At 46.7% G+C, this 25,551-nt stretch overlaps 1 protein-coding gene across 1 annotated transcript; it reads right to left on the reverse strand.

Annotated features, from left to right (window-relative positions):
• Window positions 1-930: 930 nt before the first annotated feature.
• SIAH2 (siah E3 ubiquitin protein ligase 2) lies at window positions 931-24,635 on the reverse strand. Its single transcript, XM_079978243.1, has 2 exons — window positions 23,594-24,635; window positions 931-2,579 (listed from the first exon to the last, which is right to left on the reverse strand). Exons 1-2 carry the CDS (start codon window positions 24,014-24,016, stop codon window positions 2,022-2,024), a joined length of 981 nt encoding a protein of 326 aa, XP_079834369.1. The 5' UTR covers window positions 24,017-24,635; the 3' UTR covers window positions 931-2,021.
• Window positions 24,636-25,551: the final 916 nt, after the last annotated feature.

Below are 25,551 nucleotides of genomic sequence, written 5' to 3' on the forward strand. Positions count from 1 at the left end.
TCCAAATCACTTGGGAAGACAGGCAAACTAATGCCAGTGTACTGGAAGAAGCAAAGATCACCAGTGTTGAAGCAATGATTCTTCAACATCAACTTTGTTGGACTGGTCATGTTGTGTGCATACCTGATTATCGTCTTCCAAAGCAACTACTCTATTCCAAACTTAAAAATGGAAAGCGTAATGCTGGTGGTCAACAAAAGAGGTTTAAAGACTCTCTCAAGGCAAATCTAAAACAATGTAGTATAAACACCGACAACTGGGAAACACTGGCCTGCGAGCGCTCCAGTTGGAGAACAGCCTTTACCAAAGGTGTCATGGGCTTTGAAGACGTTCAAACTCAGGACGAAAGAGAGAAACGTGCTAAGAGGAAGGCACACTTGGCAAATCCACACCGTGATCAACTCCCACCTGGAAACCTATGTTCCCACTGTGGAAGGACGTGTGGATCCAGAATCGTCCTCCACAGTCACTCACACACTCAAAACCATGTTTATGGAAGACAATCTTACTTGGCTACGAGGGATCGCTGAAGAAGGTATGAAGGATGCGCAAATGCTTTTCCAGACAGCCCATGGACATTATTTTTGCAAAATATTTATTTAAAAAACTAGAGTAAATATGGCAACAACAGGAAACTTAGATAGCAAAGAACATAAACAAGACGAATCGGCACATCGCTTTTCCTTGTGTTATTTGAAAATAGCTTTTACAATGTTAATGTCAAGTACGCCAAACATCCTGGGTATATTTATAGGTGGGACCTGTTTTTAAAACTGCTCAAAACACAACTTGTTTTTTGCCACCACGTTAAGTTAGCAGCTTCCACAAAATGTTGAGCCTCTTCAGCTCTTGCTGAACTGGATGGATGAAGAGGGTCAAACATTTTGCAGGTGTATGGAAACTCTTTCTTTTTTCTTTTTTGGAGGGCGGGGGGGGGGGGGGGGACAAACTCTGTTGGGAAGAAAAAGGACAAAACAGCAACCGCAAGACCAACCAGATGACAGTGGTACCACTTGTTAAGTATGTGAAACTGCTGTGTGCAAAAGAACATGCCTGAGACATGTTGTGTACCACCAAGGCTTCAGCAACTTCCTGCATCGCTAAAAAGTGATACTACCGTACTCCAATTTCTCTCTCTTTTGTTCTTTTAGATGGCCAATCACTGAGATCATCAAGAGAAGCATATTCGTGCGGCTACACACACAAATGCAGCAGAACAAGCTAGTAACATTTCAGGTTGCAGGTGATAAACCACGTTTCTAAAATGTCCCACACTCAGACATTAAAAAGTCCTGGCAAATGAGAACACTACTATAACAGGGAGATGCTGTGCTAGAACAGGAAGTTATAAGGGTTGCTGCTTTTAAGTGCCCCTCTTGCCGTCTGAAGGAGCACAATGCACTCAAACACCTAAGGAGTCCACCACCCACATTCTGCATGTGCAAACTGCCTCTTTAAGTCCATTCCGCTGCTTCTCTTCCGATTCCATTATGTTTAAAAAAGGTTTTGCTTGTCAAGAAAAGGGATTTGCCTTCACCTTTTAAAACCTTAAATAATGCTATTTCTTTAATAAACAGATCTCCTCCCTTCCTTTCAGATTAACAGGATAAAATCATCTTAACTGTCCTGTTAACTGTGCTTTAAAAACTCCGTGGTACAGACAGGTGGCGGCAGCAGTGAAGGAGAGAATGAGGGTAGAAAACAGCCGGTTAAGAAAGAACCCTAAAGTCCCCTTTGGGCATCCCCCGCTCACACGATTAACAGTTACACAGGTCCCACATCATCGGTGACCCTGCGCATGTGGAGTTGCCTGCCTGGCACAAACATGTGGATGGTGGTGCCGCGATGACCAGGGTACGTGTGTGCCAGGGGGCTGGGGCCCTGTTCTCCCCTCATGCGATTGTTAATAGGGTGTGAGGGAACACCTGAAGAGGGCTACAGTGGAACACCATAAACATAAAAATAAAAACAGTCAGTGAAACGAAAGACAACAACATGGTCTCAATAATTACATAGAAATATCACGGACAACACGTAGAAATAGTCACATTGATCCCGAGGTTCCCATTGTCTGCAAAAAGGTGTGCTATGGCAGTGTCGAAAACAAGGCAGTCGCAGTTCATAATGGCCGCCGCCACCCCGTCGTGGATGGAGCGAGGGGTCGCCTCCCAAGTCAGCCTCCGCCGGTTGCCGTTCAGTTCGAGTCTGTACGCAAAGTTCTCTGCCTGTTTGCGGGTGCCGATGAGCAGGACGATGGCGAAGAACTGCTGGTGGCCCTCGTACTTCTCCTGCTTCTCCAGAACCAGCATGAAGTGGTGGCCAAAGCAGGACTGCATCATCACCCAGTCCACAGCCCCCGGCAAGTTAATGTCCGTGGCGAGGAAGACGATGTCCTCCCCTTGTAGGGTGGTGATGCTCTTGTGGGCGTGCATGAGGTGTGACATGACGGCTTCCAGCGAGCCCTGCCACTTGCACGAGGCGCCGGGGCACGGGCAGGAGTAAGGGCGGTATTCGCAAATGTCTTCATGCTCCGGTTTTTCTGTATGGTGGAGTGTCAGGGAGCAGCCTGTCGTGGCGTACTGGAAGGAGACAAAAAATAAAATCAAGGGTGGGAAGCACGGCTATAAAGCAGAATCGGCGGCTTGCTGCTTGATTTTGGTTTTCAGGGATGAAATCGAATGGACTGAAATACCCTGAAACTAGATCTTGCCTTATAATGCGCAAACCAAACATTTACGTTTTTTGAATGTAATAGCTGGTCTAAAACATGGCTACCCTCCACCAAATGCCAAGATTACAGGGAACCAGACAGAGGGCCTTCTCGGTAGTGGCGCCTGCCCTGTGGAACGCCCTCCCTTCAGATGTGAAGGAAATAAGCAGCTATCTTATCTTTAAAAGACATCTGAAGGCAGCCCTGTTTAGGGAAGTTTTTAATATTTAATGCTGTATTGTTTTTAACACTCGATTGGGAGCCGCCCAGAGTGGCTGAGGAAACTCAGCCAGATGGGCAGGGTATAAATAATAATAATAATAATAATAATAATAATAATAATAATAATTATTATTATTATTTCTGGATGCCATGTTGAAGACTTGTAACAAAGGTGAGGCTGTGAATTATTATTTCAACCGCATTGCTTTCTCCTGACCTTTTGAGTTTCCCCACCACCTACCCTCTGATCCTTTTTCACTAGATATGCTAGAGGTTCAACTTGTGGCCTTCTGTCTCCAATGTATGTGCTTTGACCTCAATCTGTGGTACCCTCCACAAGTCTAAAAGCGTGCGACAGAGGAAGGGAATGCCACACAAGGCTTGCTGGTTTGGGGGGCAGGAGCCTCGTGCCATGAATGACTTTAGGATTTTAATTCACGAGCAGAGACCGCTTGCTAACGAAGGTTGCAATATCGGTGGGTGTGCGATTACATGAAATTACAACTGTTTTTAATTCAAAGTAAGTGGCAGTTTAAAGACTCCATTTGTTTTTATGGCAAACGTTTAACAGAGCAACAGACTCGACCGATTTCTCAGGCGAAAGCAACTGCCAAAAATTTAGCTCCTCCAGCGACTCCCGTTGCAGCCATCAACTTCACACAAGCGCCGCAGAGCGCAATTAATTTTTAACAACTACTCTGAAATGTTTCACAAGGTCCAGCGCACAGCACCCAATAGTCAACTTTTCAAAAATAAAAACCACATTTGGCCTAAATTCAGATTTAAAAGCCTCACTTGCTGAATGGCATGATACATAAATCACTCTCAGATATAGATATACAGTGGTGCCCCGCAAGACGAACGCCTCGCAAGACGGAAAACCCGCTAGACGAAAGGGTTTTCCGTTTTGGAGGCGCTTCGCAAAACGAATTTCCCTATGGGCTTGCTTCGCAAGACGAAATGTCTTGCGAGTTCCTGCGGGTTTTTTCCCCTCCCCCCCCCTTTCCTAAGCCGCTAAACCGCTTATCAGCTGATCCGCTGATAAGCTGCTTATCAGCTGATCCGCTAAAAGCCGCTAAACCGCTAATAGCGCTAATCCGCTAAGCTGTCAATGGGCTTGCTTCGCAAGACGAAAAAACCGCTATACGAAGAGCCTCACGGAACGGATTAATTTCGTCTTGCGAGGCACCACTGTATTAAGGAAAGGTTAGTGATGGTGTCTGTTACTGAACTTGCTGGTCTGAGAGTTGTTAGGAGAGCCCCATTCCCCTCCCAGAGCTGTAATGCCCAGAGTGGTTTAACCATCAATCCCTCTTCCCATAAAACTCTGGGAATTGTAGCTCTGCGAGGGGATTAAAGGCTTCCTAACAACTCTCCACATCCTTAACAAACTACAGTTCCCAGGATTGGCTACCAACCCGCTTCCAGGCCCAATTTAAGACAAAAACAACAACAACAACGATTTATTTGTTCCCCAGCCACTCTGGGCGGCTTCCAACAAAGATTAAAAATGCATTAAAATGTCACACATTAAAAATTTCCCTAAACAGAGCTGCCTTCGGATATCTTCTAAATGTCAGGTTTATCTCTTTGGCATCTGATGGGAGTGCGTTCCACAGGGTGGGTGCCACTACCGAGAAGGCCCTCTGCCTGGTTCCCTGTAACTTGGCTTCTCGCAGTGAGGGAACTGCCAGAAGGCGCTCAGCGCTGGATCTCAGTATCCAGGCAGAACGATGGGGGTGGAGACACTCCTTCAGGTATACTGGGCTAAGGCCGTTTAGGGCTTTAAAGGTCAACACCAACACTTTGATGCTCATGCTAGCATTTAAAACCCTAAACAACTTAGGCCCTAAATATGTGGAAGGTTGCATCCTTCCTTGCAGATCAACCAGAGTGTCAAGATCAGCAGAAGGTGGCCCTCTGGGTAGTTCCACCTTCCTCAGAAGTTCAGTGCATTGGGGGTGGCCCAGAAGAGAGCATTCTTTGTGGTAGCCCCCAAATTCCCTCTCCTCAGATGTAAGCCTGGCTTTTGGTAAGCGCTGAAGGTGCACTTCTATACGCTGGTCTCTGACACTTGAGATGTGTGTTTTCAGGGCCCAGCCTATTCTTGTGACTCAGTGGCGTAGCGTGGGGGGTGCAGGGGGGGCCGGCCGCACCGGGCGCAACATCTGGGGGTTAGGGTTAGGGGACGCAAATCCATGGGTTAGGGGGCGCAAATTACTTGTCTTGCCCCGGGTGCTGACATCCCACACTACGCCACTGTTGTGACTGTAATCTGTGTTAACTGTTTTTAATTCTGAATTTGAAGGAAGTCAGTTTTCTTACCTAGGCATTCACCTGCAATATGGGGATAATAATGCTGACCTATCTTACAGGGTTGTTGTAAAGATGACTCTTTGTGTGTTTGTGTGCAGTGGTTTGAGCACCTGAAATAAACTCATTATTGTTGTTGTTATCATTCCTATACCATGTTATATTATGTCCAGTTCTTTCTAACCTAGTGGTTCTCATTCCATCCCACATTCAGATGCACCATAATTGCACCCCAGCATTTCCCACTGAGCTTTGTCAGCTAAACAGCATTAGTAATTGTGGCATATATTAAAATCACATTAGCTTTGCTGATGCTGCTAAGGATAATATTACAAAGCTCAACACTAACCTATGTTAACAAAAAGGTGAGAGGCATTATTATTATTATTAATTTGCTTCTTGACAATTTCCTGAGATGTCCACTCCTGTGTGTACAACATGCTACATCTCAGTTTGGAACAAGGTGAGCAGATGGGATTTTTTGATCCTGCAAATTCCATGGCAAAGCATGGAAAGGACCGGCCAGTAGGTGAGAACATGTCACTCAGCTCTTGTGTAGTGTTTGCTTGCTGCACAGAAAATCCCCCAAACTCAACAGCTTTAAAGGCGCACACAGACCCATAAGAAGTTGTGGCAAGCTTGTTAATGTATAAAAATATTACACAAGGTAAAAGGTAAAGGGACCCCTGACCATTAGGTCCAGTCATGACTGACTCGGGTTGTGGCGCTCATCTCACTTTATTGGCCGAGGGAGCCGGCGTACAGTTTCCAGGTCATGTGGCCAGCATGACTAAGCCACTTCTGGCGAACCAGAACAGCGCACGGGAACACCATTTACCTACCTGCTAGAGTGGTACCTATTTATCTACTTGCACTTTGATGTGCTTTCGAACTGTTAGGCTGGCGGGAGCAGGGACCGAACAATGGAAGCTCAGCCCGTTGCGGGGATTCGAACCACCGACCTTCTGATCGGCAAGTCCTAGGCTCTGTGGTTTAACCCACAGCGCCACCCACATCCCATTACACAAGGTACAAAAGGTTAAAAGCACGGAAACAGAAGACTTGTGTGAACCACTAGACTTGGGGAATTCTTTCGGGGGAACTCCTATGGGGCCAAATTATCATTGCCAAGACAGATAACTTTTCAAGTTTCTAGACCACGTGGTTGCAATGGAAAAAATTATTTAGCATTTAGATGACAGATGAGAAACAGGCTTTCCCACCTCCAGACGCTTTCGACCCATTCTCTCTCCCACCCAACTCTTTTATAGATTTCCCCTCCACCCTAGTTTCATTATTTCTAAATGGTAAAGTGGCAGGGGGAAATCCGAACGATGCAAATTAAGTGTTTTAAGAATATCCACTTGTGAATAATGTATTGTGGGCATAACGTTTCAATTTCCGTGGAATACAATTCTTTTGGCCCAAGACACATACACACACACACACACAGCCTAGATTACAAATCTTATCCTACCCCATTTATCAACAGTTTTAAGAGATTCTTTTACAGCCTGGTCAGTGAGCTTTGGAAGCACACACTGTAAAGTCCCCCTGCAGAGAGAGGGAGGCACATGCTGCAGAGAACCTGGCGGGTATCACATACGATATATGTGCAAAAATGAAAGCACAGCAAACTGCAGCAGCCTGCCTGGCCCGCCAGATGGTACCACAGACAGGATCCTTCTGTATTGCAGCAATGTGCTATTGCTAATAATACACAACTGAAACGACCTGCTTTGATGTCACACCCTTTATCAATTCATTATTGCAGCGTGTAATTGTGGCAGTGATTGTGACGTGACTCATCTGCATAGAAGGCTTGATCTAGATAAAGATGTCTAGACAGCTCAGCCCAGGAGAAAAGACCTTTTAGGTTAGAGACCAAACAAACCAAGGGGCCCATTAAGAGTTTGTGGGCTGTGGTTTTCTTGGGAGACACTGGTGTCGGGGTGATGAGAGAAGAGAATCACAGCATCTCCATATAACTCGGGGGGCGGGGGGGCGGGAGAAATACAAAGTAGAAATGAACAGGTCTGTGTGCTTGGGACATGGACAAGAGTTGCCTCTGAGGGCACATTTACATTTCTGGGGGCGGGCAAAATTTCTGCGCATTCTTGCATCTGCCACAGCCAGACAGCAAAGCAAACAGTATTTGAAATGGTGCCAAGCCTCTTACACAAAGGTGGGGAGCATTCGAGCAGCAGAAACCAAGAACCCAGCACATTAGTTTGATGGTACCCAGGGACATGTTCATTCTTGCCCCATTTATGCCTGGCTGCTTCTAAAATATGCATAACAGCCAATGTTTTATTGTGGAAGTCTCTCGTTTCTTTTGGGTACGTCCACAACACATCTCTAAAAAGCTGTGCGCTGGAAACTTTACTTTGAACTACCTTATATCATAACACATAGACATTACCAGTGTTTTTTTTCTGGGCATAGAAGAGAAGAGTGGGAAGTTTGTGATTACATCACCCACAACTGGCCTATTTGCACAAGCAACACAGGAGCCCACATTTAGAGATACAGTGTTTTAGGGGCATAAGTGAGGCCCCTTAATCACTGTCAGTGTCACTGAGGACGCATCCCACCCCCTGATACCACTAACTATTCTGGGGTACAGCTCTTGAATTGCAAGGCAAAATCGTTTGGAGGTGGGAAAAGGCCTTGACCTAGCCCAGATCTCACTGGAAAATGCCAAGGGGGGTAATAAGTACAAGACAGGATCTTGCATCTCACATGAATCCCTGGCCTGCTGGCAGCTGGATACAAAAACCTTGTTACCGAAACTAGCTCTGAAGCCCCCCAAAGTTGAAGGTGGAAAGCTTTAGATCCTGTTAACATCTATGATCTATTTCACCAACTTGGCTCTTTTCAATTATTCCAAGTTTCCCTCCGAGATGCATCGTAAGCCGCGCCATCCCCGGCAATCAGCGTTAACTGCAGTCTCAGCAGCTGTATAGGTCAGCGCATGCTGAGCTGGGCACATAGCTAATTGCTTGCTTATATTATTAGTTTTGCATTTGTGAAATACTGTTCCCTTACACTACGGTTTTGCTATCGGTTCTGAAATGCAGAAGTTGTCTTCGGCAGTTAACTCACTTAGGTCTGAGCACACGGCAGGACTGCACCCTGCAAGCAAAGATTTTCCATTTGCAGAATCCAGTTACCATGAGCATTTCAACCAAAGAGAATTTCCAGGTTCCCATCACAGCTACAAAGGGCCAGACACTTACTAAGTGTCAGCAAAAATGGCTGGTGAAATATCGAAAACCAGAGGAAAACTGAACTGCAGAACCGTGCAAAGTGAGCACACGTATATACGCTTTTTGAGCAAGTCTATTAAGGTTAAGGAACGCGGGTGGCGCTGTGGTCTAAACCACTGAGCCTAGGGCTTGCTGATCGGAAGGTCGGCGGTTTGAATCCCCACAACAGGGTGAGCTCCCGTTGCTTGGTCCCAGCTCCTGCCAACAGCGTTTCCGTGCGCTGCTCTGGTTTCACCAGAAGCGGCTTAGTCATGCTAGCCACATGACCCGGAAAAACTGTCTGCGGACAAACGTCGGCTCCCTCAGGCAGTAAAGCGAGATGAGCGCCGCAACCCCAGAGTCGTTCGTGACTGGACTTAACTGTCAGGGGTCCTTTACCTTTACCTAGTAAGGTTAACAGGGAGCTGCTTTGAAGACGGACTGCAAACTATAGTTTGTAGTTAACTCATGGTCAGCACTAACCAAAGTTTGCATGAATTTGGAACTGAAGGCAAAGTATGTTTAGAACAGCCTTCCCCAACCTGGTGCCCTTCACAGAGCTGTCTTTGGTGAGGCTGAAAGGAGCTGCAGTCCAGAACATCTGGAAGGAACCAGGTTCAGGAAAGCTGATTGAGAACACGTCCGGAAATGGATGAGGGAATCTGCATTTGTGAGAAATAATGGGGATGCCTGATTCTCCAAATTGTGTTTGTAGCATTGGAATTTGCAATCAAGCAAAGCCACCATTTCCTTAAAAAGAAAAAAGAAACACTATTTTCGGAGCAGATACAACTAACATCACATAAATGTTTAGATTGAAATTTTTAAAAGGGTTTTCCCTGAGCAATGCAATCTGATTTTAATTTTTAAGATGCTTCATTTTGGTTGGTTGGAAATTAAGCACGATCGCTGCTGGGCTTTTCTAACTTTCTGCTTTTGCCCCCTTACACTGTGTTACAACACTGTGGCTTTGTATTTTGCATTGCAGTTTAAAAGTAAGTTATTTTTAAAAAGGAAAGGAGGAAAAAACACACACTAAAGAAACAAGTCCCAGCCATTCATAATCTTCTAGGTAGTTCCCCCTCTCACTGAAGAAAATTTTCAGTTAAAGCTAACAATAGATTGGAACAATCTGCACCTGGCGAACAATAGCAATAATCAGCAGATCTGGGCAAGCCCAAGCCGCTGCTCAGAGTGGATGAAGAACAGAAAAGATCGAAGAGGAGGGGGAAGAGTATCAGGACTCAAGAGTCAGTGGCAAGTTCAGAATCAGAACTAAGGAGAAGGTCCTGCACAGCCATCAACAATCTAAGCAAAGATCCAATGGAGGAGTCATAGACTGGGGCCGCAAGTGAAATGGGTACCCTCCATATATTCTTGGACTCCCAACTCCCATCAGCCTTAGCCAGCTTGGCCAATGGCCAGGAATTATGGGAGAGCACTAAACTGGCTAACCTACTATACAGTATTCAAGCCACATGGTAAACTCCAGCCGCAGAGGAAGTGATAAGAAGTAGATGGGCAAATGTCAGATCAAAGGCAGCATCAGGAATAAGCAGTGGCCAACAATAAAAAGGAAGACCAAAATCAATTGCAGCCAATGCCAAAATGGAATAGCATAGGCACAGGAAGGCTATGACCACTGTATCTTTTTCAAGCAGCTAAAAAGCCTGGTGGCGGCTGCAGTGGGTGCTATGCGCATTCAAAACAGGGCCAGAAATGCGCCATGAAGACTATACAGAAAAAGGTGGTTGCAACACATCCTTCACAATATCTCTGTGAGGATGCTATGGGGGGGGGGTCAGCAATCTTGTTTTCTTATATACAATATTCCTAGGAGGAATGTTGTTTCATTCCATCCCAACACTCTCAGGCTTATCCAGCCACATTTTGAATGCCAGCAGCAAAGTTTCCAGCTGTTCGGAGTAGTTATTACCTGTAAAACAATATAAAAATACCGTATTTTACCATCTATAAGACTGCCCCCCCCATGTATTTTGGGAGACTCCAAATTAAGAAAACATCCCTCAGCACTAACTGTGTATAAGATGAGCCCCAATTGTAAACCTAATTTTTTGGTTAAAAAAACCCCTAGTCTTATACACGAAAAAATACAGTATATATTAATAGGCAGCCCCCAAACCACCTCCTAAGTACTTTTTTTCCAATTTTTTAAAAAGAAATATGCCCATTAATATGGAAACGAAACGAACACGTAAAGATGACATGAGCTGATGCCTCCATACCTAACTGCAGCTTCCATATGTATAAGGGGAGTAAGTATTCAGGTTGCACCTGGACAATGGGAGTGTCTGTAGTCCAATCTGAACACTTATTTACCATCAACAAGAGTCTTGGGTTTTGCAGAGCACTCTCTGCTCCTCCCTCCACCTTGCTGATAACGTCATCTATGACATGGGTGCTCCATGCAATTCTCTCGCATGAAGGCCAGGTGTAGATAAATGACAGCTGCGTTTGCTTGAACAGTGGAAATTCAGGTATTTCCACTATGATCTGCTATACTGTATTCCGGTCTTGTTCCTAAGACGCACCCACATTGTGTGGCAGATTAGGATAAAAGAGCCAGTGGCTTCAGAGTTGTGCAGGGACACAACTGTAAATACTAATAAATAATATTTATTAGTGTAGAACTGTAAATAATAAATACCTCTTTGGCTAATTGACATCAATGCCCTTTAAAAATGTGTTGTGAAAGGGGATTATTGGGTTGTTTTTATTATGTATGTTCTGTTTTTTGTACTGTGATTTTATGTAGTGAACCGCCCTGAGATCTATGGGTATAGGATGGTATGCAAATTTTAACAACAACAACAACAACAACTGTAGCTTTATAAAGACTCTGTCCACTGAACTATGAAGATCATCACCCAAGATCAGGAAAGCAAATCTGAACTAAAGCAGAAGTCTAGATATATAGGCAAATATAATTTATATGGATTGCGGGGGAAAAGAAAAAAGTTGGTGTGATTGCAATCCCATCTTTCCTCCGAGGTGTTTTTTGCTAGCGTAAATTCGCCCACATTTTGTCGTCACAACAACCCTCCCTGTAAGGTAGGTTAGGCAGAGAAATGGTGACTGGCTCAAGGTCACGCAGTGGGCTTCGTGGGATCTGACCGCGGGTCTCCTCAGTCCTAGCCTGACACCAGACACTGCAAGGTGGTGGCACCCCCCCTCCAAGCCAAGAACACAAAAGGACTAACAACAAAGCCCCCCAACCCCAGATGAAGACGAAGAATGAGTCATTTTGGCTTTCCAGGAGCCGCTGCAGTCAGCACATGCTGGGACTAGGCCTGGGGGTTATATCAATATATCACCCAGCCACCAGTATGAGGAGCAGACCGTAGTGTCAGCTTCACTCAGCGGTATATCGCTGGTGAAGGCGCCACCGCTCCCGGGTCCCTCTGCTAGCAGCATCCGCTAGAGTTCCTTCTTCCAGTGGCGCTGTTGGCAGAGGGACTCGGGAGCGGTGGCAGTCTCACCAGCGACATATCCCTGAGTGAAACCACCATCACACTCTGCCCTCATTGATGCAGAGGGAGAACAGCCTGGATGCCAATACAGTGGTACCTCAGGTTAAGAACTTACAGTGGCGTAGCGTGGATTGTCAGCACCCGGGGCAAGGCAAGTAATTTGCGCCCCCTAACCCTGGATTTGCGCCCCCTAACCCTATCCCTAACCCCCAGATGTTGCGCCTGGTGTGGCCAGCACCCCCTGCACCCCCCACGCTACGCCACTGAGAACTTAATTCGTTCCAGAGGTCCGTTCTTAACCTGAGATTGTTCTTAACCTGAGGTACCACTTTAGCTAATGGGGCCTCCTGCTGCCGCTGCACGATTTCTGTTCTCATCCTGAAGCAAAGTTCTTAATCTGAGGTACTATTTCTGGGTTAGCAGAGTCTGTAACCTGAAGCGTCTGTAACCTGAAGCGTACGTAACCCGAGGTACCACTGTACAGCTTGTTCCTCCTTCTGCATCTTTAAACTGCTCGACTGAGTACAGTGGTACCTCTGGTTATGTACTTAATTCGTTCTGGAGGTCCGTTCTTAACTTGAGGTACCACTTTAGCTTATGGGGCCAACAACTGCTGCCACGCGGCCACCGCGCGATTTCTGTTCTCATCCTGAAGCAAAGTTCTTAACCCAAGGTACTATTTCTGGGTTAGTGGAGTCTATAACCTAAAGTATATGTAACCCAAGGTACCACTGTATGCAGCTGCCCTTACCTCAGTTGAGCAGTTAAAGGAGCCCCCAGCCCGGCACTGGCTTCTGCAAGCCAGCAGTGGGCTGGGGGCTCCGTGAAGCTGCTCAACTGAGGGGAGGGTGGTTAGCGCTCCCACAGCCAGTAGCGATGCTCTGCCTGCTTGCCTGTGAGCAGGGGGAGTGCTGGGGCTGTCTCAGCTGGGGAAGGGGAGCCAAACAAGCTGCGTTGTCCCAGCCTGCGTGCACCTGGGTGAAATGGCCTCAGTTCCTGAGATGAGAGCTGGGGAAGTTTCACCAGGTGCCTCGCGGGCAGAGGCCAATGCAGCTTGCTTTTTCAACGTCATGGTACATCACCAAACTGTGATGTTTGGCTGGCAACACACCGCAATGTTGAAAAGCTGATATCGCCCAGCTCTAGCTGGGACAATCAGTGCAGACTACTATTTCATTTGTATTCTCTGCTGCTCTTAAGCAACACCACCTGATTCATGCAAAAGCAGTGCAATTCCTTACCAACATGGTCTGCTGCAATCCGGGGTCTCGCTCCAAATCCTACCTAGCAAACTCCATTCTAAAGAACCCAAACCCCAGCCTTGTAATTAACAGCCCCAGGCTTGTTCCCAACTCATTCATTAAAATCAATCAAAGAACTAAAAATAGAACTGGTTCCCGTCCCTCCCCATCATATTTGTCATCAGCGATTCTAGAAAACAAACCTTGATCCTGCCTCTTATCATACCTTTTAAGTCTTATTTGATCATTATAAAACAGGCGCAAGCATCTATTAATGCAGTCAGACAATGGCTAGTCAGAGGCAGGGAAGCAGCAAGCTATTGATTCATTTTGATATTATTTTGAGAGGAACAAAAGGTGAACTAGCTTTGCATCACTGAGACCAACAAAGTAAAATAGTATGCTCGGAGAAAGGGAAAAAACTAATGAAGCGAGGCTACTAGTGACTGGGATTAAAAGCACACACAGCATGTGCATTTCTGCTATTTAAAGAATTGGCCACCATCAGGTCTCGCATGACCTCAGCTCCTAACAAGACAACAGCCACACGCTAGTAAATGTCTACTTGCCATAAACCATGCAAATGTCTTCTTTAAATATCTAAAGCTGCCTAATACATTGAGTAGTTGTCCCCAGGCCAGTCACCTTTGAACCAGTTCTTAAGAGAAGTTGACATCTTTCCCCTTCCCTTCCTATTCTCCAAAAGCAGAATTTGGAGATTACAGAGAAATGTTAATAATGACCAACTAACTGTCAGGAAACTTAGTATGAGACACTATCACACTAGTGAAGAGCAATAATATACCCATTTTACAGACAATACCACTAAGTATCAGACGTCAGTGGTTTGCCACAATATGAAGGAATTTGCAGAGAGGATAATCAAAGCCTTCTGTTCCATACTCTCTGTCAACATGAAAGCTGTCACTCTAGGAAGGAAGAAAGGAGACTACTTTTGCCCGAGTGCAGTCATACCTCTAGTTGCGTTAGGTTCATGTTGCGGATTTTCGGGTTGCAAATGCGGCAAACCCGGAAGTGTATACTTCCAGGTTTTGCTGTGTGCACAGAAGCGTTCTATGCACTTTGCGCAGGAGCGCTCTATTGCGTCACGCACATGTGCAGAAGCGGCGCACTACTTACGGACTTTTCGTGGTGCGAACGGCCCCCTGGAATAGAACGTGTCTGTAAGTAGAGGTACCACTGTAGCAGGAGCGGAAAAGGAGATTGAAAAGCATGGGAGAGAAAGCAAAGTGGCCAATTCCATCCCTAACTTAGCCAGAAGTCAAATAACACTGGCTATACCAATTCTGCACATTCCTCTAGGTCAGAGGAACAGGGCGGGTAACAATTCTGGCCAATCCAGTCGCTAACCCAGATCTTCAATGAATGAATAATCTAATAACTGCCCTCTTCTCAGCACTGTGTAAGCAACTCTGCAGAAATCTTAAGACACTGGGGGGGGGGGGTGCACTGTTTGTGTGAAAAGAGGATTAGTCAAGCATAGGGGTCAGCAACCTTTTTCAGCCATGGGCCGGTCCACCGTCCCTCAGACCATGTGGGGGGCTGGACTATATTTTTTTGGGGGGGGGGAAAGAATGAATTCCTATGCACCGCGTTTTAAATAAAAGCTCACATTCTAACTCGTGTAAAAACACTAGGCAGGCCCCACAAATAACCCAGAGATGCATTTAAAAGGACACATTCTACTCATGTAAAAACATGCTGATTAAGAAGGCGATTGGGCCGGATCCGGCCCCCGGGCCTTAGGTTGCCCACCCCTGGTCAAGCAGGTTAGTTTTGCACTTCCACGAAGTTACTTAGGCTGCCACCCTAACCCACTCTACCTGGGAGTAAGCCCCACTGAAGTCACCAGGGCTTACTTCTGAGTAACACTTGAACTGTCATTGGAAAACTTTTCTTTTTCATGCCCTCTATTCCTCCCTCTCACCCTAGCTATCACTCATGCCACCCATTCTTGGAACAAAACCAAGACACTACTGTACTGCCCATTAAAATCAATAGCAGCTTTGCCATCGATTTCAGTGGGAAATGGACTGTGCCCATTTGTTTACATGTTGGAGGGGTGGGGGAAAGAGAAATCCATTAAGCAATTTCCCCTTCCAGCTGCCAAACAAACCTGCGGTTGCTTGTTTTGGATTAGCAAAGCCTCCCCATAATCACAGATGATAATATTCCCCTATCATAGGAGCAATGACAATTAAATTGCAAAGGCAACCCTTACAGTAGAGTTCAAACACAATTAAGGTAGCATCCTGTAAATCAATTGATTGGTATCTTTAATTGTTTTAAAGTTTCTTCCCCCACCCTTTGTGGTGGTGTTGATTCCTGGGACGGCACTTCTATAGAGCTGGCCCAGGCAGGAGCTGGGGTAAGAGAAGATGCTTATCTTGAAGATGGGTGCCTCCCATAGCATGCTAAATCCTAATTACTATGCTAAACAGAGATGGGCCCATACCCTGTCCTTGTGCTCAGGTAGGCTGAAGGCAGACAATACACTCAGACAGCTGAAGGTGGCAACAATGAAGACACCACTACGAATGTTCTTGTTTATTTCCTCCCACTGCCATCTCTGGCCAAACAGGTTTTGCAAAAGATGCAAAAAACCAAAGCATTGTTTATTATTATTTTTTGCAAACCTTCCAGCAGATGGCAGTGATCTCAATAAGAGTGGTAGATGCAAGGAAGAATGCTTCTATCCCATGCCAGCTCTGACTCTCTCAAAAAGCCACTGCTGTGCTGAAAAAGTGGGAGGAACCACACCTGAGTGACACTGCACATGCTATACATGATAATTGTCCCAGGTTTAGTACCTATCACTGTCTGTTAAAAAGATCAGGAAGGATCCCCAACTGCTACCTTGGACAGCTACTGCCAGTCACGAGTAGACAATGCCAGCCAGCCCACAAGGACAAACAGCCAGACCTGGTATAAGCAGCTTCCTATGGATCTGAAACTGTATAGCTAGATGCTCCATTTCTTAAGGAAATGTTTCTGGTGCATATGGAGCACAGCTCAGTGAGAGAACGTGTCCTTTCCAGACAGCATCTCTATGTATCATTACCTGCCTGTGTCTAAAATCCTGCAGTGTAGACCAGTCATGGGCAATCTGGCCCACAGGCCACTGGGTCTTGCAAAGTGCTGTGCCCTTGCCCTCGTGGGAATACCTAACATCACAGTCTTCCATTCAGGCAAAAGGCATTCTCAGAGTTCAACGGCACATTCCTGGCAGGCAAAGGAGGATGCAGAGCAGGGCTGGGGCGGCTCGGGGTGTGTGTGTGGCCTGTGAAGGCCCCCAAGGGCCAGACAGAGAACCCATAAAAGCCTGGAGGGCCACATTGGCCCAAAGTCCTGAAACTGCCCATCTCCAGACTAGATGATTAAACACAATTTCGTCATCAGATGACAACCCACAATACAATAATTCCCGGTCACCTATCGTTTCCATGGTAATTCTCCTAGAACAGGAAAAGCCTGCATTAAATGTACTTCTGTTGACCTTTAACAGCAACCGGCTAGAAAGATCAGGCCACTGACTAGTCATGTGCTAAGATACTCTTTTTCTGTTTGAAGGTTGTTGACTTGCTAGACCTGGACGATGTTGACATGACTTTAGTGCCTTGATTTTTATTCTATTTCTTTCTTTCTTATCACTTCCATTTAACCTGCTGTACAGTCTGACAATCTCCACACAGCCCCACATACAGCGCATGACAGTATTCTAGGCAGAAGGTGATGGGGGCGTGGACAACTGAGACCAGGCTATCCCAATCTAGGAATGGCCATAGCTAGTGAATTTGCTGAAGTTGGACATAAACACTTCCAGCCACAGAAGCCATTTGAGGCTCGAATCCAGGAGTATACCCAGACTATGAACTTGTTCCTTCAGAGGGAGTGGAACCCCTCCCAAAACAGGTTCTACACATAATTCCCAGACATGGGAAGCACCTCCCCCCGCACCCACCCACAGTACTTACATCTTATCAGAATTCATCCTGAGTTTATTAGCTCCCACCCAGCCCTTCACTGCCTCCAGACACCTTCAGAGTTTCTCCTGACTCAGATGGCACCATGCTCCAAATCCCAAGATCCCATGAATTTCAGATAGATGCCAAACAGCACAGAAGACAGACCAGACCTTTTCTGGGACCACCACAGCCACGTTGCTGAGCAACCATCTCCTTGTACTGCTTTCTGGATGCAACCTTGCCAACAGCAGTGCAACCACTGAAACACAATACCTTCAACTACCAACTCCCTGGGTCACTGCAGAAGAACTCCACGGTCAACGTTCTCAAAAGCCAATGAAAGCAAAACCAACAAGGTCGTACTTCTCTCATCTCTTCCCAGATAGAAGTTGTCACTCGGGGCAACCAAGGCTGTTCTGGTGCGAAGCGAAGGACAAACCTTTTTTGGCACCTATGAAATACCTTGCCAACTTCACTGTCGCTAAAGGCATCACACAAACACTTCTTCATTAAGTCAGGCATTTTAGAACATTTCTATTGTCTTACCCTCTGACTTCAAGCACACTCTTGTCTGCTGGTTGCTTTGTATGCCTGTGCCATTGTTTTACTTATTTAGTGTTTAAAAACCATCCTGAAACCACTGATGGAAAGGCAGAGTGATCCGAAATAAAGGAAGCCGGAATAATGGATGCTGGGGTAAATTATGCTGGTGTAACATACCCCTGTTCAATCTTTGATCACCAGCAGCGGCAGACTTTGGGCTCCAAAATTTCAGCAGCACCCTGTGTGATGCTGAAAACTGACACCAACACCCCGCCTGCCTCTCACGCTCCGTTCTGCATAATTGTTGTGGGGCTTCCTGCAGTGTGGCACCGGTCACCTAAATCTGCCTCTGCTGCCAGTTGAGCTGGCCAGAGTCTGGCAGAGGGAAAACAAGCCTTTAAAACAGTTTGACATGCGTCACCCTTTTGGCCAGTGTTAACTTCTGATGGGTTGCTAGGTCATGTTTGGAACAGAAGTCTCCCCTGCCCCATCATGACTACCCCCCAAACTTCTAGAATGGCCCCTTTTCAGGACTTAACCCAGCCTCAGCTCAGACGGCTATGACTTAGCCCCAAGATAAGGCAGAGTGGTAGGGCTTTGATTTTTATTCTATCCCCCCCCCCCCATTTTTGATGGCATATCTTCAGCCGAGCCAGGATGCAAGACTCAGTTCCAACTGAACCCAGGCTCAGCCTGAGACCTGCCTATTCCCAACTCTCCTCACCTCTGGTGGACCATGGGCTTGGATTTCTCCCTTCAACAAAATATAGATAAAACAAAATATGTACTCTAGCATGTCTCACAATGCTGCATTTGTAAGGTGCGCAAATCAACTACACAATGTATGAAGTGTCCCCAGGTTATGCCAATCGACCCTGTATGACACCTAACTTTCAGTGCAGCCCTATGCATTTTGACCCAGAAGTAAGTCCTGTTGTGTCCCATGGGGCTTACCCCTAGGTAAGTGGGCATAGGACTATAGCTCCAGGCTCTAACTCCCAGATGTCCAGGTTCCACTATGTACTGCATACATCTCTACTGCTACAACGGATCCTCTCCTGGTGACCTTTGATCTAAGTTTTGGAAATGAAAAAAGAAAAAAAGGATTCATGCACCTGCTGCCCTTATGAGCTGACCCCACTTTTGTGGCCAACCTTGCCCCTTGAAACAACTGTGACATACACACTCTCCTACCCAAACTAAGGCAATTCTAGTTTTGAGGCAGCATTTATATGTGTGCTTACCAGGCAGTAAACCTATCTAAATAGAGCAGGTGTCACTTCCATGTAAACACATAGCACTGCTCTGCAAATTTCAAGAACACACCAATTTTACATGCTAACTATTTATGAACTATGCATTTAATGCTGCCAAAACTGTAAAAGGTTTGGGTTAGAAAAGAAAATAAGTATTGCATAGCTTTTCATTTCCATTCCCCTGCCCCCAGAAAAAGAAGTTTTTCCCTTTCAAACTTTCTGGGAATTTTACATTCTATTTATGTAATATTTGGGAATCATTATGTATACAGCATGGCTTCATTGCAGTCACAAAGCATAGGTGGCTTACGATGATGTGGAGATTCTCCATGCAAAATGCTGATTCTGGAGAAAGCACATTTCAAACCTGCAGGTTTTAGTGACTTCCACAGGGAAGCCTACCATGTTTTAATCTAATACTGGTCTTCAACTACAGTTTCGTGATTACCATTTGTTTCTCTGTGTGGAATCTAAATTCAAAACTCTGAACTGTGAGCACTTGTTCTGAGCAACCTGAGATCCGCTATACCAAACGTAGCCTACAAGACATGAACGGTGGTCCAATAGGAACGCAATAAACCTCCGGATTTTGCTGCTGGCCTGTTACTGCAAAGCAGCAGAGTTGTTGGGACACTTGGAAGGTCACACCAGATGCCTGATGGGATATGTTTGGCTTGGTAGGTCACATGCTAATGAGGAAGGCCCCAAATTCAGTGGCAGAGGACATGCTTAATGTGGGAAAAATCTGAGGTTCAAGATATCTGCCATTTCTGGACAGGGCGAGTGGAAGTCCCCTGTTGAAAACTGGAATGCCACAGCCACACAGTGCAGACCAACCTGACACAACTTTATATGTACCAACCTCTGCATTGCTTTACCCCATCTCCCATCCTTGTTACACCTAGCTCAACACTGTCACCAGCCTCCCACAAGCTGTATCCCCCCACGATGCTTCCGATTACAACTCCCATCAGCCCCAGTCAGGATAACAAACATTCAGGGATGATGAAAGTCATAGTACAACACCTGGAGCACCCCACGATGAGGAAGGCCGATGTGTTGAACTAATGAACCAACGGTCTGACTTGGTATCAAGTTGGCATCCTGCAATGTTCAGGCCACACTGTCAGCTACTCCGTCAGACCATTTGGCCCCTCTTTGTCCAGGACGGACTTCTCCTGACTGGCGGCAAGTCTCCAGGGTGGGTTTTATCCCAGCTCTGCTGCTACCTGAAATCCCAGGACTGGACCTGGTGTCTTCTGTAAGCACACTCTATGACGGCGTCCCTCAAATCTAAGAACTAGGTGCTCTTTTGAAGCACCATTCCCTTATTTCTTTCAACTTATCTGTGATCTTTCCATTTAGACTAATTTTATTTATGGAGTTCCTCTGTTCACTTTTCCTTAACTGCCAAGCTAGGAATTTCCCTGGTTTGTCTGCACGCTCAAAATATTTTTGTTTTACTCTCTTTATTTTCCAGCTGATTTCCTCATTAACTATCATTGAGTATTGAGTTTGTAAAGTTTTGATAGCCTGTTTCACTGCCTCTTTATTGGCTTTGTTTGACAATTGTTTCTCCTTTTCTGTAATCTCATCAAAATCTCCTTTTTCTTTTTCTCTTTCAGTTTCCCTTTATATGAGTTTTGTTGTATAGAGTCCCCTCATTATCACCTTACTTGCGTCCCAGACCATCTGTAATTTTGTCTGTCCTTGACTGTTTATTTCAAAATACAGTAGTAATTCGGGTTACATACGCTTTAGGTTACATACGCTTCAGGTTACAGACTCCTCTAACCCAGAAATAATACCTCAGGTTAAGAACTTTGCTTCAGGATGAGAACAGAAATCATGCGGCGGTGGCAGGAGCCCCCATTAGCTAAAGTGGTGCTTCAGGTTAAGAACAGTTTCAGGTTAAGAATGGGCCTCCGGAATGAATTAAGTACTTAACCCAAGGTACCGCTGTAATCAGTCAAAGCCTTTTTTGTTTTTTCCACAATTTTTTGGTCATCTAGTAAATCATCAATTAATCTCCATCTATGCAGCACCATTCCCAAAACAGTGTAAGAAAGGAGTTGTCTTCCTTAAACACCCCCTTCCCCTAAAAAACCCCAACCACCCCTGGTTGAATTATGGTGGAACCGATTTCCCCAGGAGGCGGTGGACTTTCCTTCCTTGCAGGCTTTTAAGCAGTGATTGGATGGCCATCTGTCATGGATGCTTTAGTTGAGATTTCTGCATTGCAAGGGGTTGGACTAGATGACCCTTGGGGTCCCTTCCAACTCTCTATGACAGTATCAGTGGTTCAATGCAGCAACTCTCTATTTCCGCAAGTTTAATTTTTGCTTTTGCAACTGGAGCCCTTCCGATGGAGACTGTTAACGCGGGCGACATGGTCGCTTCCAGCCTTGCCTTTCATCAACACGACCTTAAGATCTGTGTCAATGTCATTTTAGAATGGTTTAGAGTGCATATTGATCAGCCTAAACCTGCGCCTTGGGAGCGAAACCGACACCGGTATATCTAGTTTAAGGGAGACAAGGGCCTAAAGACTGGCACTAATAGAAAGCTTGGGTGGAAACAGCTCTTCTCTCTGCCAGCTGCCCCCTCAGTTTTTATCTTAGTTAGGGTGCTTCCAAACAGCCTCCCCCCCAAAAAAAAACTCGCACTGATTGAGAAAAAGGGGTGGGAGCATTTAAAAGAAAAAGGTTGTAAATGGTACCACCACCAGAGGTGGGATGTCGATGGTGTTCCTTCTTTGTGCAACCCATGCTCATTTTTCTAAGTCCATATGGACTAGCAATTAGCTAGACTCATTCCAATTGTGAACTTGGGTGGTCAAGGGCTGACGGTTCAGGAGTGAAACGGGGTCATCCCATACTGAACAGGAGCATTCCTCTTGGAGGGTAGGGATATGCTGCAACAATTTTTGCTAATAATAAGCACAAAGCACAAGGATCTGTGCCGTCCCAGTATAGGTTGCAGGTGCCCTTAAGCTCCAATCCTGCCCCCTTCCACAACAGCAAAAGACGTCATCAACAGAACCCCCAGCCTCTGACTGGATGCAGAGGAGCTCTGTGGCTTTGGACATACCAATATGGGAAGTTCCTGAGCTCCCGGCTCAATATTTTAGAGGATGCAAACACGTTTCATCAGCAAAAGTATGTCGGGGGGGGGGGGGGGAATGTCTCTGCAGAGGTAATGTGCGAAGTTGGATTGTAAAGGAGAATCAGGTGTATACACCTTTCTGCACCCAACCAATTCTGCTTTGCACACACTTCCATTCCCCAGCTGCCTGCAACCGAATCATGCAGGATAAAAAAAGGTGGAAAAACTTGTTGATGGGGGGGAATCACCCCTCCCCACATCCCCTTGGCCTGCCCCTTCTCCCCTGCACATATCCCTGCCAACTAACACACCAGAAACCAACTTGTCTCTCGCTCTGTCAAGTTCTGCCTTTAAGGTTGAGTCAGAAGTGTGAAAGGAGGAGGGAAAGGTTCCACATTTCATGGGCCTTTGCACACATCTCTGCCGTGTTTAGACCAATGCCCCAATTCCCTTAGCGCACAGCGCAGACTAACAGGGAGTGCATTAGCACCAATGTGTTTCAATTAACTGAGACACTTGGCAAGGCTCCCTACATGGGAGTCAAGAATCTATTGACTGACTGAGCTATCCATCTCTGGCCTCCCCAAACCCTCCTGTTTTACTAATCCAGGTACTGCTAAAGAGTTTCCAAATCATTTCCAAACTTTTATGCTCCCTTAGAGCTCCACTCCTCAGTGGCCACTATTTTTGAATTATACATTAACTCTCCGGTGTAACACTGTCAAGTGTAAGCAGGGATGAGGTATAACTATGACATGAGCCAATAATAATAATAATAATAATAATAATAATAATAATAATAGATTTTAAAGTCTGTGTGTTCTTTCAAGTGCTCCAAGCTCTTCACATACATTTATATCAGGGATCCTTACAACTAAAGTAGGATAATACTCCATATTGCAAGATATTAGGGAGCAAAACTGAGAAATACTAGCTTGGAACAGGTCAGGTGCAAAAACCAGTAGCTCTCTGGCCCCAGTCTCTTGACAACAATGCACCAGAACAAATAACAACTAAGCAAAGATCTGCATTCTTGAGAGGACCATGGACACTGTTTACTGTTGTGGATGTGTGCAAGACCCCACACTTCTTCTGTAGCTTGAAGAGTAATGGGGTTATGTCTAAAGGCTGCTTGGAATAGTGGTTTGGAAGGTGGAGGAGGCAGAATTACAGACGCAGGTGCATCTTACATTAAAATGAAAACAGTCTCTGAGAATCAGCTCTCCAGAAAAAAGGGCACTTTGTATATGTTTCTCATGAGGAGTTAGTGGGAGGCGGGGGTGTGCTCACGGGGTTCGCCCCAATACTTCCCAGTAGGGTATGGAGAATTTCAGAGCTAGCTTTTAAAATAACACCTGGATCACCACAACTTCAAGGGCAGGCGCTGAGCCCCGCTGCTTCCCTCGACCCAGCCCCCTCTCCCCGCCCACCTTTCCGGCGGCTGTGCCGGTTGCTGCCTGCGACCTGCCCTTCCTTACCTTGCAAGGGAAGAGGACGGCCGAAGCCACTTTTTCCATGGCCAGGTTCCTGATGCTGGGGGTCAAGGATCCCCGGCACGTGGGGCAGCAGCTCAGCTTCTGCCGGCATTGGTTGCACACCAGGTGCCCGGCCTGGCACTGCAGGATCGGGGGCAGCACATAGTCGAAGCAAACCGGGCACTCGAAAAGCGAGGTCAGCTCGTGGTGCTGAGGCGAGACCGGCCCGCCGCTGCCTTCGCCTCCTCCAGGGCTCGAGATCACAGCGGCCGCGGCGGAGACCGCGGAGGAACCGGCCCCGGCGGCGGAGATGGTGGCGACGGCGGCGGCGGCGGCGGCAGGGGCAGCAGCCGGCGACGGGGTGTGCTGCTGCTGCTTGCCGCAGGGTTTGCTAGCGCTGGGTCCGGCGGAGGACGGGCGGCTCATCTCGGTCGGGACAAACCATCGAACGGCGGGCACCGAGCTGATTCGCTCACCGAAACCCCGCAGGCCCCCGCCAGCGAGACTCAAAACAACAGCGCCCGTTTCCCTGGAGCTGCTGCTGCTGCTGCTGCTGCTCCTCGGAGAGCCCGGCCGGGCCTCGCCTCCGCGCCGCGCCGCGCCGCGGGAGAGCGCGAGCGTTCCAAAGTGTGTGCGAGCGTTCCAAAAGAGAAGCCCCGACGTTCCACCGGGCCAGCTCAGCGTTCTAAGCCGCTCCTCCGCCCCCGGCGGCCCTTCCGCTCCTCCCCCGGGCAAAGCGCGCGTGGTTCCTTCTCAAACCGCCCCCCCCTCACGCACGCCGTCCCTCCCCGGAACATTAATCTGACGCAAGAAAGAGAGGCAGGGGGTGGTGTAGAGTCGCAGCCTGCTCCCGAAGCCGATGCTGGCTCCTACTGAGCATGCCCTTGGTCTTTGCTGATGGCAAGGCGGAGACTTCGGAAGGGGGGGGGGAGAGATAGATAGATAGAAAGAGAGAGAGAGAATGGGCGGGAGCGAAGAAAGAAGGAGGAAATCGGTGCCCTCTCTCTCCTTTCCCCCGCCACAATCTGCTCCTGGAGATTCTCGCGGAGGCACCCCCCCCCTCTAAAATTAAAATTAAAAAAAAAACAAAACAGCGGCCGCTGAAGGCGAGAGAAAAAAGGGGGAGTGGAGATGGGCACGCGCGCACATGGAAGCTTCTTCACTCTATTGTTCAATGGCGTACCAGAGCCAGGATAGGCGCTCCGGCCCGCCATCTGCTGGGCATGGAACTCACTTCTTCGCCCGAGCCAATAATAGGTCCACAACAGAGCGCGCTGCTTCTCTTTAGAGAGAACCCATCGCTGTGTTGTACCTCCAAGAAGCTGGAGGAAGCAATGCTTCTGAATACCAGTTGCTGGGAAACCTCGCTGGATTAGGTGGGCCGCCGGCCTGACCAGCAGGGCAATTATTCTTGTGTTCTGAAGGAGGCTTTCCAAAGAAAATGTTGTGATAGGGAGCGCACGGATCCGTTCAGGATCCCCACTGGACACAATGGCATTTACTTTCAAGATAATATGCACATAGGATCGCTGCACCGGACCTGCTGTTTCTATTGATCTTACCCAGCAGTTGGGGACTTGGCTGTCTCTTCCACAGCACAGACATTAGTAGCAGTCTATAAAGTAAATATTTACCTATTTATTTATTTATTAAATTTATATTCTGCCCGTCATCTCAAGATCAAAGGGTGGTTTACAGCATAAAAATGCAAAATGGGAACACAAAATACATAAACAAACCCCAATAACCCACCCTACAAGCACATTTAAAAGGCCATTGATAGTTTAATTAGCCAACAGCTTAATTAAAGGAATTATTCCACAAGCAGGGAGCCACCACCCATAAATACTGAAGCACAACTCAGAATGTCCAGTTCATTCTGGACATTTTAATCTACCTGTTCAAGCTATTTTAAGATATAAGAATTTCCAGTCCTGGGGGAAATGCAAACATTCCCCCCC

Source organism: Podarcis cretensis, assembly GCF_951804945.1.
Source record: "Podarcis cretensis genome assembly, chromosome: 5".
Taxonomy (NCBI): domain Eukaryota; kingdom Metazoa; phylum Chordata; class Lepidosauria; order Squamata; family Lacertidae; genus Podarcis; species Podarcis cretensis.